The following is a 17490-nucleotide window of genomic DNA, read 5'->3' as shown; positions in this document are numbered from 1 at the left end:
AACATTGATTGATTGAGAAACAAAATTGATGAGTCAAAGCATGATAAAAGCGAGGAAAATTTTATCAATACTTTGGAACATGGATAATGAAAAATACTCCTAGATTCACATTTGTCGGTATGTACATAGCAATAACATGTTCGAGGGATAATATAGTTCAATGATGTGTACGTAAGGCGTACCGCCATTGCTTCAAACATAAAATTGTAAGTCAAAATAACATGAAGGTGGTAAAAAAATTTCATTTGTTAAGATAAAAGTAATACATCTAAATAAATAAATATCGGCATTAACACAATAGATTTATTATCATTTTCAATCAATAGGCTAAATAGGTGATCAGTTTTCTTCCGATTTCTTTCAAATTTTTCAATAATTAATTTTTACAATTTATATATACAGATAACAATAAAATCATACTTACTTCCATAGTAAGCGTCGTAGAGTTTTCTGGCGGTGATGTCAGTTATACCCGTGAGTGACCCGGCGGGTACATTGGTACTACTCCCGGGGGGAGGGACACCCTCAAAATAGGTTGCCACGGCTTGTAAAACTCCAATCTCTGTAATGTCTGCTAAAGTATAATCATTTCCTTTCAGGAACGACGCGTACTGATTCGGATAAAAGCCCAGTACATTGGTCAAGTTACCAATGATCAAAAATGATATAAAACTTAGTTTGTAAATCATTTTCACCGTAAACGTTTCGAAAGAAGCGCTGAAGTCTGTAAAGGAAAATTGGTGTCGAAAGCTTCTTTCTGGTGTTGTTTCGAGCAACCAATTTTACGAATACTTTACATTTGAATTGTTCAAACGTAAAGTTTCAGTTTTATATCTCAGTATTGTAAAGTTCCAAGGTTTGTTCTCTCTCTTATGATCACTGGTTTATGGTCTCCCCACCTTCGTCTTGTTTAAACAGAAACAGACTTACCAATCGTCTTATCAACTGTAAATCGACACGTGACTAAACGGCGTGTAAGGAATCATGGAATAGGATTCACTGGGGACACTATCGGATTGTCTCGTCATTCGTCACTTTCGGTTTATATGGTTTAGTAAGAGATTATTGCACCATAGGTTACAATGTATGAAAATGCATTTTTCAATGAAGTGTGTGTGTAATTACTGAACAGAATGTCACTCCTGCATATGAGTTCATGTGATTATTGTATTGAACACAAGAAGCTGTTTACACAATATAAGTGTGTATAAAATGGTTATCCAGGAGACATACTTTTATCAAAAAATGTTTATTTTATTCTCATTGTGTGTTGATTCGACATAAGAAACAATTTTGACCTTTCATAAGTTAAACATCCGGTTTGGCAGATAAAATTGACGTTTGATAGATTTAAAGAATTTCTAAAGAAAAAAAAAACGTTTTTAGGAAAATGGTTTAAACTCAAATTCATAATTAATGTGAAGGTTTACTGTAATATCATTTAAGACTAATAAATAAATAAATAAATAAATAAATAAATAAAAATTACGAAATGGGCACTGCATAGAAAAAAAACCCACAGATATATCAAAGGAAATTAAAACATCTTTTGAGTGTAATTATTGTTTCTTGAGAAACATAATTGTTATTTTGAGACTCAAAATATCATGTACATGTAATATGACAGACATTTTGGGAAATGTTAAAATTAGATTAACTTTAAATTTTGATTCTGTGTGTCGCAGTGATATATAAAAACCTAATCAGTCATGGACAATATGAATACTTTTTTTAGAATTATATAATTCTTGAAATTGTGAACCTACTTTGAGATATTTCATAACTTAGTAAAGTTGAATTTCTTGCCAAAGAATTTTCGGTATTTTGCCTTCAATCAAGACGTATCAGGAATACTCTCGACCGTGTTTGCTGTCAGTAATTGACCTCAAGTGGACAAACTGGACGCCATGGGTTTCACTTGTACATGCAATCTATCCCATGTGTGGAACGCCCGCTGTCGATTCGTGTGTCTCTCTCAACCACAGGTATACACACTGGATACAAGCTAGCCCTCCATTAGGGAGAGAAATAGATACCCAATAACTTGTATATATCTGTCAGGCGAGTCTTATCGATACCCGTTTAGACGACAGTTTGCATGTGTTGAGGGTTTGTTTGTGATTCCTAAAATGATTTCCAGACTGTGTTGGTTTTATTCTGACGAAAAGGCATAAGTTCACGATATTTTGATTTGTTTATTATACCCACACATTTTATTTTAGAATGTATTTTGACGACAAGTGAACACTTTAAATATGCATTTACTAGTATTTACGTCGAATTTAGATCATGGAAAAATGAAACACGGGACAATTATTGATAAATGTCCACTAATCTATGATGTTTGATACCTGGGTAGTTTTTTTATAACGTAAAGTTGATTTATTTCATAATTATTTAACAAAACCGTTATTCCTGAGTGTGTTTGCATTAATACCATAAACAACTTAAAAGGACAATTCAGTCCAAGAGAACATTAAAATTTGTACATATAGCGGACAAAACCTAGTTCTGGTGAAATTAGATCAGTCGGTTTTACTGTGATATGTCAGAAAAGCCCATGATGGTGAAATGCGTGTGAAATGTTCAAACTCGCTCGCTGTCCGCCATTACACATTGTGGTCGAAATTCTTGTATGCCAAACCCTGTCCCTTGCTCGTAGAGTAGTGTAACTTTTGTCTAGAACTGCTCAAATCGCTCTGACAGTAGTGTGTTTACCTTATTATGGTGAATTGTCTTGCCTAAAATCATTTAATCACCTCTTCAGTGGTTATGTAGTTCATTTGTTTAACGTTCGTGACTTTTGCTCGGGTATGGGTTCACCGTACATATTGTACCTGCTTAATCGGATTGATCAACGATTTGTAATTACAACGGTATAAATTAAAATACTAAACAATGACGTGGAATTTGTCAATATTTTATATTGTATGTTTCATAAGAAATGTAGAACAATACGTTTATGTTATATTTTGCTTCTTGGTTATGTAAAAGAATTAGTCTGAGTAAATTGTCCCTTTAATTAATTATTTCTTTATTAACTTTTTCTAAAACAAATTAAAAATGTACTTTGATCTTTTCCTTTTTAAAAAACCAAGATGACAATCGTAATTTAACTTTCTAAGAAAATATACATACATAATTAATCAAGTAATAATTTTCGATATTCTTTTTAATAGAGAAAAGTTTTATGATCTTTGAAACAACCTTTGAAATTTACTTCTAAATCTTCAAAAACCCAAACCATTTATTTTCTTTACAAATCCTTCTGATGTCACCTTTTCCTATTAAATTCCTAACACCCACATATCATGTCGATGGTAAGTACATTATGTATATTATAAATAAGCTCACATAGAGCGCAATCACAAACAGGGGCTCAAGTACTGTACATAAAGTTTAGCAAAACCACTTTAAGATATTTCATGTTATTACTTAATGTGATTCGTGATGCTTTTTATCTGTTTTAGGTCCTCGATGGACTTTATTTGATCCTTATTTAATGCCTGTGCAGATACACTTAAAAGTTTGCTCTCCCTCAATAGGCATCGAGGACCGCTCCATTTTTTCGTGAAGAAAAATGGCGTCGTTTTTTATTTCCCTATCAACGCTCCTATTCTTTGACTTCTTATATGACACAACATGATAATGTAGATATCACAAAGATACGCTTTATATTTCTGGTTAGCAACACCCCTGTATCCCAAAAGGATATGTCTTTGGATATCCCCGTTGTATTTTATGGAACATTATACGGATTTATGTGATAAATGAAACAGAATTTGCTGCCCAGGGTCTTTCGAGATACATTTTAATGGAAAAACTTGAGTTTCGGTTGCGAATACGAAAGTTTGTCTAAATTTAATATTTTACATACTTCTGCAGTTGTGTTTAGTTGCATAAAACACCAATATTTCATGTTATGGCTACTTGATTCGTTTATTAAAATCAAGGTATTGTGGAACACCGTTTAACTTTTTAAAGACTGTTCCATTTAATTATAAATATATTTCAACAGCCATAAATTAGCTTATCTTTGATTCACGATGATACATTGTACCTCGTTGCTGCTTAGGAATGAAAAAGTACCTATGCCTCTTCGTATGATTTGACCTTTACCTATCGACTGTTTCCACTAAACTACAGAAAAACAAATGTTTGCTTTGAAATAATTCACTATTGTGACATAATGTGCACATGTTATTAACGTCGAGATATCATTTTCAGAGAAATTAGGACTGATGTCACCATCACTCATCAATTTGTATTGTTTGCAACACAACTTTGATGTCTGATTTTTTATATCATAAGCATTTTTCTTTGTTTTCATACCAATTCTGACTTTATGATTGGCCACTATTTTTTTCTTATATCTATGAAAAAAATCTGAGATGGAACACATTTGGAACAATTTTTAGGATGATCAATTCTTAATTCTACTATGATGTTTTATTTTTATATGTGATTAACATCTAACTTGAATTATAAAAAATAAACAGCAAGTAGTCAATACGTCGTAGTCAGTACTCGGAAACGCCAACTTATAACTAACGTATTGACAAAATGAAGAATTTTGATCTCTGTTGATTTTTATTGAAAGTCGCATACAATCAAATGTTAAACGTCAATGGTTTGATTAAATTTCAGTGTCATACAAATAAAGGGTAAACCAGAACTTAACAAGTCCGTCCACACAACAAACATATAAACGTTTTTAACATAAGTAGTGTGTGATGAATTCTTTCGAAAATCTAATAAATCTAAGCATTGTTTGTTTGTTTTTTCTCTTTTTTATCAGTGTATCATACGTTCATTACCATACATTTAAAACTTGTTTATTGAGATATTGATGAATAACAATATTTCAAATAATAATGCTTATTCTAAACTTTGAAAAACAAGAGAAATTATTGAAAATATGGAACACCTGAGCAAGTTATGACTGGTAACAGTAAAAGCTTGCACGTTTCACTTTAAGATATATTTTTCTTCATTTTTTTTTCTAAACGGGAGGCGAAAAAATAAAAAAAAAATAAAATGGGATTGAGAGACGTAATCATCTGGTTTACACAAATATTAAAGGAGTTCAAGTAACCATCCAATTGCTTTGATTTGGTAATTCAAATTATAAATGATACTTAAAATGAATATTGAATACGACACAACAGACTATTAATCATGATTACAAGAAACTTGTTAGACTGAAAGCCTTAAAACATGTATGCTTTGGTGCATTAAAGTGCTATTTATTAGAAAACAAACATAGAATTATACTTCATTCTAAGAGCAATTGTCAAATATTTGATATCATTATATCACGTCTGGATGTGATCATGTAATCGACATACACTTGACGTGATCCACCTGTACCATGCACGAGCTGTGGGGAAGTCTCGTGCGACGTGGTACATGTACTACCTTAGAAGGTTAAACAGAGGTATTAAGGAGACAATTTGCCTCCCATGCAGACATTGTGGTTTCTAAACTGTCTAAGTGCTTACTTAATCATCTAGTAATTGTCTGGGGATTATAGATATCGTCATCATGACTTGGAATTTATTTTTCATTTCCCATAATCTAATTCCGTCATGGTTTAATCTACTACATTAGTTATGACTAATGTTTCAACTATATGTTAACAGCTTAAGATACAAAATATCTCCAAGACATTTCATATACAAATGCAAGGGCAATATTTTGGTTAAAATATATGCAAATTTACACAATTCTGATTAAAATCATCCGTCAACATTAAAATTACTTAGAATCACATTGTTTTTGCATTATAAACAGCTGTTAAAAATAACATTTGAGTGGTGAACTATTTGGTTAGATTGACGGGAAAACACTTAATTTTATATATTTCATGTTTTTGATTTATTTTCAATTTTAATATTCATTTGTCTGTGGAATTTTAAATCTCATCATTATGACTTTTTTTTTCTTTTTTTATTTACTCTGACCTAATTCCGTCAGTATTTGTTCTCCCATACTTGACAGGGGTTTCCCGCGGTTGCTAGGGGAAAGATCACTCTGTCTTTTACCATAGTAGGGAAAAAACAGCTCACACGCGCTAGACAGTGACGTCATCAAGACATGCAGCGACCATTTTTACGCACAGCGACGTTCATATCGACTTTCCACTTCTCGTTAAAGATGGGAGAAAAATAATCTTACATGGACTAGTCAGGGGACAGGGATATCTCAACCCTCGTGAAAGCTTTTAACCAATACCCGCCGGCAAGCCTCGAGGTGATTAGTCAAAATCTTTCACTCGGGTTGAAATATCCCTGTCCACTTGACCATGACAGACCCATGTAAGATTCTATTAATCTATTGCAAGGTATAATGACATTAAAAAATATTTCAATAAACATATACAATCATAATTGAACACATAACAATCTTTACCATAGCAACATAAGGTACCACGCTTTTGACCTAAAATATCGTGACATTTCAAATCAAACTCTAATTAACAAGACTTGTAAAGCAACTCTTTGTCTCGTGCGATTTAATGTCACGTATTTCGCGGTAGATTTCAGACGATTCAAACAGCAAAAATATGTCACTTAAAGGTAATATTTCGTTAAAAACAAATGCAATATAAAACAATACATGGCATTATGGTGGCTGATTACGGCCATCTCGTGTTGTCGTGTTGTCGCCTTGTCGTGTTGTCGTTTTGTCGCGGTCACAAATTACGACAACTCGAGATATAAAAGAAAAAAATGTCGCCTTGTCACGTTTTCAAGCGACAACACCACAACACTACATTGCCGTATGCAGCCGCAATATAACATAGCAAATATATTCACAACAATCAATGACATCTACAATGTATATCAACATTTCCTACATAGAAATTACATATTTTACTTATCGGAATTTTTTTTGTATATATCATTATTCTTGCTTGGTTCGTAGAATATTGTTTTTTAATATCCAATCCCTTAAAAGTTATGAGATAAACATCATATAGTACTGATTTTGTCTTAATGCTGGTATTCTTTTTTATTTTCATTACTTAAAAAGTCTTCATTACGATATGTAAATGCGTAAAAGAACTAATGTTGAAATCGATTAAAAAGTTTTTAACGTTTCTAAATGCATGTGAAATGTTTTCTCAAATAAATAGATAAAATTGTCGAGAGTCAATAACAGCATGTATTCATTCATCATCTTAACCTACTTTGAGGTGAAAAGTACAGTATGGTGTAGCTCTGATATCAAGTGAGATTAATGATTTCTAGACAATGTTCAAGTATATTAATGTTCTTTAAAATGCTTATGCTTTATGGACTTTTACCATAAAACAATGGACCCCCGCTAATATGTCATTGTACAGAAATCGACATTAAAACACAACTAGATAGATATGTAGGCGATTTATCAGCAACTATGTAAGCATTTTGATATGTAATATTTTTCCATGTGGGTGAGAAAATACCTTAGATGACACTCCTTATTACCTGTGAACCACGCTCAGGTACTCCAAATGCACACGCACATATCCACGTTGGTAAAGCTACATGGATTTTAATCTCTATGTCAAAACCTCAAAACAATTTAAAAAACCAATTTATTCATTCTTAATAGTTGTTTTAAAACGTCGCTCTGAGTAGGACACCAACAAAGACCTTTGTGCTTTTGACAAACTCATAAGCATGTTTAAGTTGATATTCTTACGGTACCATCTTGGCAAATGCATTGAACTGACTTTAAGTAGATAGATATATCAAAACTGACATCTTGCGTAATTGGTTATGTTATATCTAGCATGGATGTAACAATCCCTGTTTTTGTTATGTATGATTGTGATCATGCGCAGTGTGAGTGCGTATCTTTAATGATTTGTTTGAAATTTCTAACAAGATTTAATTTTCTTCATTGTCTAAAACATCTTGATTATACAACTCGTTCATTGTAGAAATGAAGGATCTTTATATTCTACGCAAGGGTAATACAATGTATTGAAGCCAGAGGCTTGCTAGGGGTTTTACAGCATTATTTGCTTTTTTATTATAATTTCACAATTAAAGAATCCCGCCATTTTGAAATCTGCAGCAATAACCTTTAAGAAAGCCGCGACTGTAAGTCAGTTCTCCGTAAGTTTACATCGCGTGATATTTTAATTTCAAATTATGCCATTTGCCTCTTTTACAATAAAACCAGCCTGTTTTCTACAAATGAATCTCATTTTACCGAGAAAGTGACGCCATTAGCCATGTAATACAACATCAGACGACATGGGTGTATTGCAAGAGGTAAAATAATTTTACATCCATATATAGGTTATGTGAGAACGCTCTATCATTACCGTCAATGAGTTATTCTTATTAACACTAAAGAACATCAATATGGTTGTGTTACTTATATGTACTCTAAGAACAGTCAAACATGATAGTATTTACCTTCATTGCCCATCGTACACATTTAATAAATACGAAGTCAAAGGAAGATCGTAATAATCCAAATTAGTTTAGAAGAATATTGTTAACGTTTTAATTTACGCGAGGGGAAGTTAACACTTGTTAAACAAAGCCTTTTAACGTGAAATAAAACCATGTTAGTAATAAGTCAGCAGGTGTTTTTATTTCATATTTTTATCAACTTTATAAGCGATAAATGCGATATACTATAAACCAACTTAGTTTTGTTTATTTCGCGGACATTCAGAAATCGCAAAGCCAAACAGTCGTTAATAAATTGTAAGGCATAGAAACGCGAAAATAAGTCGCTGAGAAAATCAGTTGGTTTACAGTAAGTGGTAATGTAAACGAAATGTACTAATACTGCATGAAAAATATGCAAATAAAATAAATCGTAATATCTATAAAATATTTTATATTAAATATACAAAGTACATTTTACATGCATCTTTCAGTTTTGGCCTGCGATTACTATTTTTGATGACGTGAAAACATAGAGGTCGTATATATTTAGGATTACATATGATATTCATAATGCTGCTTTAATAAGTAAATTTTGTATGGGATATCTAACACTATCATACATCGTATTTCATGTGTGAGACAAATTCTGCCCAGCTAATAACAACCTTTAGTAGAGTAAAGGAGGTAATTAATCTGGAGATCTCACCCGCCCTATTCTAATAGGGTAATATGACCCAGAACTTTATCTTCTCTAATTAGCTTAATTCTTGAGCATGAATCAAAATAGAAACTCTTACATCATAAATGATTGTCCACAACGAATGTTTCATTGCAAAACTTATAATGAAAACATTTATTTATCTCATCATATAAATAAGTGATATTACGTTTAATGAATTTCAAATGATAATTTTCCAGAAAATACTACCTATCCAGATAGGAACTATTCTGAAAGTGACGTCAAAACCACGTGATATTTATACACGTATCTTGATAAATATGTCAGACCCACATAATTCTATCGATAACCGCTATGCACACACGATCTTGATATAGCTTTCAGCAAACCCAGTTACCAAAGGAAAGTTTTAGACTTTAACAAAACATTTGATTGTGGCGATAGAGAAGTCGTTTTTGTATCTCTAGCTCCCCATTATATGACCAGCTCCTTGCCACTGAGACCTGTATTCTTGGTGCAGGTGTACATGCATACACGTAGAAGATAGAGGACGGACGATAGACCAAACACCAATCAACTGCAGTATATGCAGTATATCAGACAGACTAGGAGCTCATAGACGGTTCAACACTTCTACACACGATGTAGTAAACAGAGGTAAGATTTACTTCTTAGTGATGTTTTAAACTTATTTCCTATTATTATTAAAATATTGGTATTCATTAGTTACTCGTATATTTGAAATATGATTAGTAAATATTTTTGCTAGTCTTTTTTTCCATTTTCTTCTGATGTAAAATGATGTTTTATGTAAAAGTTGAAACTATATCTGACTTATACTTTTCATATTTGGTTATTGCATATATTAAGATATATTCAGTGCTACAATGAATGGGTATTCATGATAATTATTTTGAATACTTTCATGATAATCATTATAATAAATAGGTAATATGTGCTTATCAGTCTACGATATCCATTCTGTATACAATGTACAATTATTATTCTAATTGTTTACTTATTCATGTCAGGCATTGAGTTGATGGTAATTTACATAATTTTCTTGTGTAAAAGCTAGTGAGTGCTCATAAGCATGAAAACTATTACGCGATATTTAAAGCATTATTGGTGTTTGATTGTATATTTATTTAAAGGGGAAATAAAAATATCGGATGTTTAATAGATTTAACTTAAAAATAGATATATTCGTATGATATTATATATATATATAGTTTATAATTAAACGGAAAATCAATGTTTCAATTTGACCCATAAGGCATGGAACGGAACCATTGCGATAATTTAAAACATGCGAAGTTGTTGATTGAATACTGAATCCTTTGTCTCCATTTTCCTGCAAATTATAAAAGATTTTCATTTTCATTTTTGTATTTTGAAACAGTGTTTTTATGATAATCATACAAATATCTGCCTATTACATCTGGGTGAAAGATAATTGATTCTATTATTGCTTTGTATGATCTTAGATATTTCTCATTTGAGCTTAGTCAGCAATGAAATAACTACAATGAATTTTCTAAAAAAAAATTAATTTCACGAGATAAAGTTTTTTTCACAGCGCCATATATGTTGCACGCGTGTGTGTGTGTTTATTTAATTTGTATCAGGTATTTGCTGACACATTCTGATAACGGTAAACTGTTTGGTAATCCTCTCTCGGTAGTGAAATTAAACCTTTCCATTGATAAGAGACAAGGCATCAAAAAGTGTGTAGTATTGATTGGACAAATAATTCAGTTTTTCATGCATTTAAAATGAAACTTAACTATATCTTACCGCCATGTGTAGATGATGCAACCATTGATAACTTTACAAAATGTTTGTTGTTTTGGAGAAATGATAATATTGCTATTGCTTTCTGAGTTTACAATTATCTCAAAAGTATTCATCCCATTTGTATTATTGAAAATACATGTATTCTGTTTATCTATACTTTAAAGCTCACTTAATTAAAAACAGTAATTGCTATGCAATTAAATATATTCAATTTCTAAAAGTTTTTTACGGATTATCTTTTAATCAACTGATAGCATTAAAATATATGCTGTACTTTTAGGGCTCGTAATGGACGCTTAGGAAAAATGTTGATTAACGTTGATTATATTTATCTCATAAAGCATACCAAATTTCAAAATGATCTAACAATAATGAAACAAATGTGACCCTGGAACAACTTACGGCAATGATGAATGGGCAAGTGCAAATAAACTATTCTTTGGTGAAAAATTTAGTCGGAAAAAGCTTCGTCACTTTTTTAGCTATTTCTATTGGCATGTGGCTAAAATTATGTAACATTAAGTTAATGAATAAACATCAGAAAGCATTTTGCCAAATTTTAAAGCTATATGTGTCGGTATGGAAAACTATAATGAAAGAGAATTACGTAACATTAAGTGAATGTACACAACTTTTCACTACCCCTGTCATCCCACTTGCTATGTTGGAGAATATGTTGCGATAAATGACCAGTTATTTCATCACGTTTGTAAAATTTGTCGGAACTCATGTCACTAACTTCGTGATTACTCCACCACAAATTGTGAAATGACAGAGTTTCCATGACAACGGTCGCTTGATTGAGCTGTTGGTATCTACCCCGGGATTATAGATGGAATTCAGTGTTGGGTCCGGGTCCATGTATGGCCGTGTTTACACATTTTCACATCACTCGTCGTCGTATTTGTTTTTGTTTGGTTACATCTTGGTGTAAACAAATGTTAGCGTCGCAGGCTTTGTAGATGGGAGGCACGCGATTATGGAAGACTGTTAAGGACATATAGGTTAATACTGTATCTGACAACATTACGATGAAGAATATTTGACGTAGTCATTGTGGGCCCATACAAGGATTACCACGAGTAGGTCCTCTTCGTTACGCTGTCGCAACAAAGAAAACAGTTAGATATGCTGTTATATTTTTCAGCTTGAATTATCTGTAAAAGAAAAAAAATCAATTAAATCAAATCTTATTAACAACCAGGGTCATGTAAATACGTGTCTGGTTTAGAAGGTAGGGGAAAGCCAGAGTTCGTGGAGAAAAACATCGGTCTACAGTCATTCTACAGCCCACTTGGTACTTGAACTTGCGACCAAGAGATAAGGGCTTGTTGATATGTTAAGGACATTTTTTTCCAAGGATAAAAATATTTTTGTTTTTCCTACAGGGACATCTTAACCACTTCTAAGGCACACCGTTGCCTCATTTGTATGGTATAGTTCTCTGCCAATACGTATAAAGTATCGATAGGGGGTTTGGGATCCAAAAATGACGTTGATATAGTATAATTTACCGTCGATAAAGCCACCTTTTGGTGATTATAACGTCATATATTTACTTGACTTTTGTGACGTCATTTTCAACGAAAAGTGGGACATATCGACGGTAAATCGTACTTTACCTACGTTTTTTTTAATATCGAAACCCCCATATTAGAAAGGAAGAAGCGCTTGTACGTGTAGAGATAATGTTTAACAAATGGATGAATGTTGCTTGTTCCGATCAAAATAACCTACTTTAGTCTAAATGTTTTGTTGTGTGGTTAAGAATCAGCCTTCTCTTATAAAATTGCGTTGAGGACGCTCGGACACAAAATAAATAAATCGCGTGTGTGATTTACCAGCAAAATAGTGGAAAGACAACAGTAAACATAAACTTAATAGTTTATCTTATATATCGAAACGGTTAAAGAAATTTTGGTTGGAGTAAGGATAATTTTTTTTCTTTTCTTTTAATATTCATAATGGATAACAAACGAACCATTAGTACATTGACATGATCTTCAATATGCCACTAACGCTGAACTGATATTCTGTAAATCACGTTAATGTCATTTTTCAAATTTTTGCGAATATTTGTAGTAAAGTATATAAATGTTCCATTGCCAGTAAGAACTCATGATCGCAGATTTCTAATTAACCCAACTATACATTGGGTTTGCAACTTCTAACGCGCTTCAAGAAGGATAATAGACCAAGTGCCGTTTTAGAATACACAGCTTTCAGTGACTCGCCATATAATTATTCAGTTTGATAGAATATAACTGTAAAGAGAAACAATTTGGCTCATCCTCGTTTAGCTAGTTAGTACTGATTTATTCAAGCAAGGCATGATGCGATGGAACACTGTGTATAATAATAAAAAATATTCTCTGAGAGGTAAACTTACCATGTAAAAAGTGAACTTAAAGTTCTGTCGAATGAAATATAATATGATAATAAAAGTTTATTAAATGAAAAACAATTGTGTATTCAATAATTACCCTTTTTGTAAGAGCGTCAGGCTATAAATAAAATCACTTATAGCGGTGGGGTGGTTTCTCCCCTTCATTCTCCTTACCTAGAAACCCCCCTTCCTTATAGGTAATTACTTGGAATTCCCCTTCCTTATCAGCAAACATTGCCAAACTTGCAATCTACTTTATTTCAACGTTTAAAATTTTTATCTCTAAAATTCCTTTTATGAAAAATAATACCTCTAACTATATCTAAAGTCCCATTGTAGTAGGTCAACTTAAGAGACAAAATCAATTTATATAACATCTAAAGTTTGTTTTATAATTCCCACTAATGACGTCTGTAGCCTACCATTATTGGATTATAAACATTTTCCTTCTATTTGATTTGTGAAGTTGTGTATTTCTTTAATTAATGGGTGTATACATGGAGATCCATGACAAAGCATTATCATAAAGTCGTTATTCTAAACCTAACACACGCTTCCCTGTCTTACTTAAGCGTGACTTTAATGAACTTGTTCTGTCATTATTGGGTGAGAAGTTGAATACGTAAGTGAAACATTCCAGACTGTGAGGAAATGTCCGACAGCCTGAACATTAGTGAGGAATGTCGACTTCTCAAGACGTAAAAAGAGGCGGAGGGGGATCTGTAGCGGTTTATATATCACATATAACCTTATCCCTAAATGGACTTAAATGGTAACTCGAGTGGAGTATTTGGGTTGTTCGTAGGTAGGAACCCCAGGATGTGGTAAAGTTGAGCTTGTGCCAACGGGGCACTCCAGTCCACGCATTGTTATCTTCGTAGTCTGTCATGACGAGATACATATGTCTAGTTATATAACTATACCTTCTTTTATTAACTGTGGAAAACTATTGATTAGTAGGAGTTTTTATATCCTAACATGAAATATACACATAGGAGGGGACCAAAGCAAATACTTAAATTTTTATATTGTTTCAGCTGACGGGAGAAACTCCTTGTGGTCCTTGCTGGACATAAAATCCACTCGAGTAGACTTGAACATAGAAACTGTCATACATACCCTCCCATATTTCCTTGTCCATTTAAACTCGCAATGAAACATTTCATTGGTCAAAATATATATGACGTCATTGCATTTCGTAACAAGGATTTTAGTCTGCTTTTCTGCTATAAATGTACACAATTTGCTAATGTCTGGTGTGAGTATTTATGAATCAATAAACCGGTAATAATTTAATACAAATCCTTTACTTAAAAAAATCTAAACATTAGGTCATTACATGCTATTACATATTGACATTTATAGTAGTCTAAATTCACTGTTTTCTTTTCCAGAAATTAGCCAACCGTAGGTAGAGAGATAGAAGTCTCTGGCACTTAATAGATCCGACGACCAAATAGTGCATCACATGAAGATTGCAGTGATTGGTGGATTGAGACACCTTTTATATACATCGATTATTTATGTGATATCTTGCAACGACAGTATTTAGTGGTGTGATACCTTGAAGATACAACGACAAGTGGTGTGACGCCCTGAAACAACATCATTTATTTGCGAGATACATTAAAGTTAAAGTTATTGTTGGTTCGATACCTTGAACTTACAACATTTATTGGTTTGATACCTTGACGTTACAACATTTTGTGGTGTGACACCTTGAAGTTACAGTGATTGGTGGTGCGATACCTTTAACTAGCATTTAGTGGTGTGATATCTTGAAGATACGATGGGACTACAACTGTGGCAGTACGTTGTCATTATTATTGGCTCAGAGATCGTAGTGGTCACTCTTGTCCTCATATTAGTGTGGCAATACTGTAAATGGTCTGTCAGAAAGGGGTAAGTTTATATTTTATACATCCATCATCGTTGTAATAACACAAATTCAGAGCTCGAGTATACCGATGCCAGAATGTATTTTCCTAACGTTTAATAGAGAATGTAAATAGATTGGATGATGAAATTTTTTTGATGAAAAGACCAGTCAACTGACTAAAGTTTCGAGTCAAACATACGCATTCAAGAAGCCTGCCCAGAAGCTAAAAAACATCAAGTATTTCTTACGACTTCGTCCGCTAGAAATAAAATATTTCTATTCATTTACATATTCAGAAATAAGGCGAAGGATGGCGAGAAACCTCCATTGGTGACTGTGTCAGACGAAGAAATGTTGGACGATCTTTTCTCAAATAAAGCTGTTGTGGAATATGGTCAACCACCATCGAATCCTGGTTCGTTCAGTATGGACGACTTTCCCAGACCTATACGTCGACCATTAATGATAAAGCAACTGCCTTCGGTGAGCGAGAACACTTCCATTATTGAGATGAACACCCTACCACCAGCATATGCCAGTAGAGAAGTATCGTATGTGTCACTTAATTCAAGAGATCGGGAATCGTCGGCAGAGTCCGTTAATGGTGAGTCATCTGATTGGTTGGATACGCAGATTCCTGTTCGCGTGTCTGTGACCCCTGTATCGGATGATGATAGGTCCGGCCCTGTGGTACGACCGCAAATGAGAACGAACTCACCACTACCAGATGTGGAAACGTCCGGTAATTCAAGGTTTAACACCCTTTTTATTTAGTTGAAAATAATATTATATCCATACGCGTTTTATCGTTAATCTGAGCAGTCAGTTAGCTTTGTCTGTTATTCAACCTACGAAATAGAGAATGTAATATAATTACATGTTAAGTGGGATTTGAATGGTACTGTTAATAAAAAATATTCGCAGCGTTTTAATTTCGTCCTTAGGTTCTCCTACTGTCAAAGTGAGCGAAAATGAAAGGAATGCTAAACACTGAAGTTATGCAGTATATAGTATAACCAATATTTATACATACATTACTTGCCAAATATATTTAAGACTTGTTTAAATTAAGTGTAAATTAATTCTGATTCCATTGTCTACAAAACAATCTCCGTCAAAATTATATTTTTATATCGTACCATGAACGATTTAGCAATCGTTTTTATTTTAACATTTGGTTAAGCTTAAGTCCTTTAATGTTACAGGTAAAAACAAACAGAAAAATGCCGACAGAGTAAGTGCACGGGTAAGGTTCGAGACATTATGGCTGCCTGGCAAAAACCAAAAGAAGAACAATGTACCTGATAAGTGACTGTTCGATAAAAGATAGAATGACTACGCAAGATCCACTTCATTATTTCCTAGCTTTACTGTGATAAATTTATTGTTGACTTGGTGTATGGGAATTTATTTATTGCTTACACAATTCAATTTTCATACTTTATAATAAACGTGAATACATATTTAAGATTAAGAGATTTAACAGTTCCACAGAGAAAAAACTTTGTGAAACCGTTTTTGATCAAGTACCACAGCCTATACAAATAATTCACAATAGATGATTAAAGGTTGCTTACTTGCATAGTTGATTGAATATAAATTGATCAACCGTGATTTTTTTTCATATTTCATATATGCACTTTTAACAAAATCGTCCATAAATCGCTTACATAACCTTTGCATGGCATGCAGGAATATCTGTAATTTGTGTTTTAAACTATTTTCCATGCCATTGAAACATAAAGTAGTAAATGCTCTTTTAAAGCTATGTACTATAGCAATCTAATTCAGAAATGCACAGTGAGTGAAAAAACAACATTTTAATTCATTATAGGGGAACCACTACTGTAATTTAAATATCTTACTTAAGTTAAAGGATAAGCATTTATGATGTTCAGTTCAGTCACCTGGTTGACATACATTAAATTAGAACATCATTTTGCTTATTACCGATAATTTTTTTTTTTTTTTTTTTTTTTTTTACATTTCATAACAACTGATAACTCGATCATAGTATTGCTACCTTTTGGAGAAAAGTTTGATTACAATTTATTTTTGGTTGTTATTGTAGTTTTTTTTCATTTTCATGTTGAATTATCATAATAAAAAATATTTTTCTGTGAAGCGTTGACTTTCTTTACTGGTATGGTATGAAATGTTCACAGAGGCAAAATATAACCACGTGTAGTTTTTTGCACGTGAGGGACTTATATCACTACGAGTTTATATGAGACGTGTCGTCACCTAGGATACAATAGAGATATAAATGATTTTCCAAATCGTTTTGCTTTTTAACTCAAACTGTCAACTTTAATTAAAATAAGTATTTCCGGTGAGAGTTCACTTTCGGACT

General features: G+C 32.7%; 2 protein-coding genes across 3 annotated transcripts in view; one reads left to right on the top strand and one right to left on the bottom strand.

Annotated features, from left to right (window-relative positions):
* Positions 1 to 917, bottom strand: part of LOC138322296 (uncharacterized) — a 29366-nt gene extending 28449 nt beyond the window's left edge. The window contains exon 1 of the mRNA XM_069266332.1: positions 425 to 917. Within this exon, the coding sequence (XP_069122433.1) occupies positions 425 to 689 (265 nt within the window). The 5' untranslated portion in view covers positions 690 to 917. The remainder of the gene's footprint in view (positions 1 to 424) is intronic.
* An 8518-nt stretch (positions 918 to 9435) lies between these two features.
* On the top strand, positions 9436 to 17257 carry LOC138321673 (uncharacterized). 2 transcript variants are annotated; one of them, XM_069265517.1, is made up of 4 exons: positions 9436 to 9732; positions 14653 to 15160; positions 15434 to 15879; positions 16343 to 17257. In XM_069265517.1, exons 2-4 carry the CDS (start codon positions 15048 to 15050, stop codon positions 16447 to 16449), a joined length of 666 nt encoding a protein of 221 aa, XP_069121618.1. In that variant the 5' UTR covers positions 9436 to 9732; positions 14653 to 15047; the 3' UTR covers positions 16450 to 17257. The 2 variants fall into 2 exon arrangements, with proteins under 2 accessions (XP_069121618.1, XP_069121619.1); XM_069265518.1 differs by having other exon boundaries at positions 15434 to 15889.
* Positions 17258 to 17490: the final 233 nt, after the last annotated feature.

The sequence above is a fragment of the Argopecten irradians genome, chromosome 4 (genome assembly GCF_041381155.1).
Source record: "Argopecten irradians isolate NY chromosome 4, Ai_NY, whole genome shotgun sequence".
Classification (NCBI taxonomy): Eukaryota; Metazoa; Mollusca; class Bivalvia; order Pectinida; family Pectinidae; genus Argopecten; species Argopecten irradians.
Note: the sequence above shows the minus strand (reverse complement) of the source record. Positions and strands in the feature narration are given on the sequence as shown.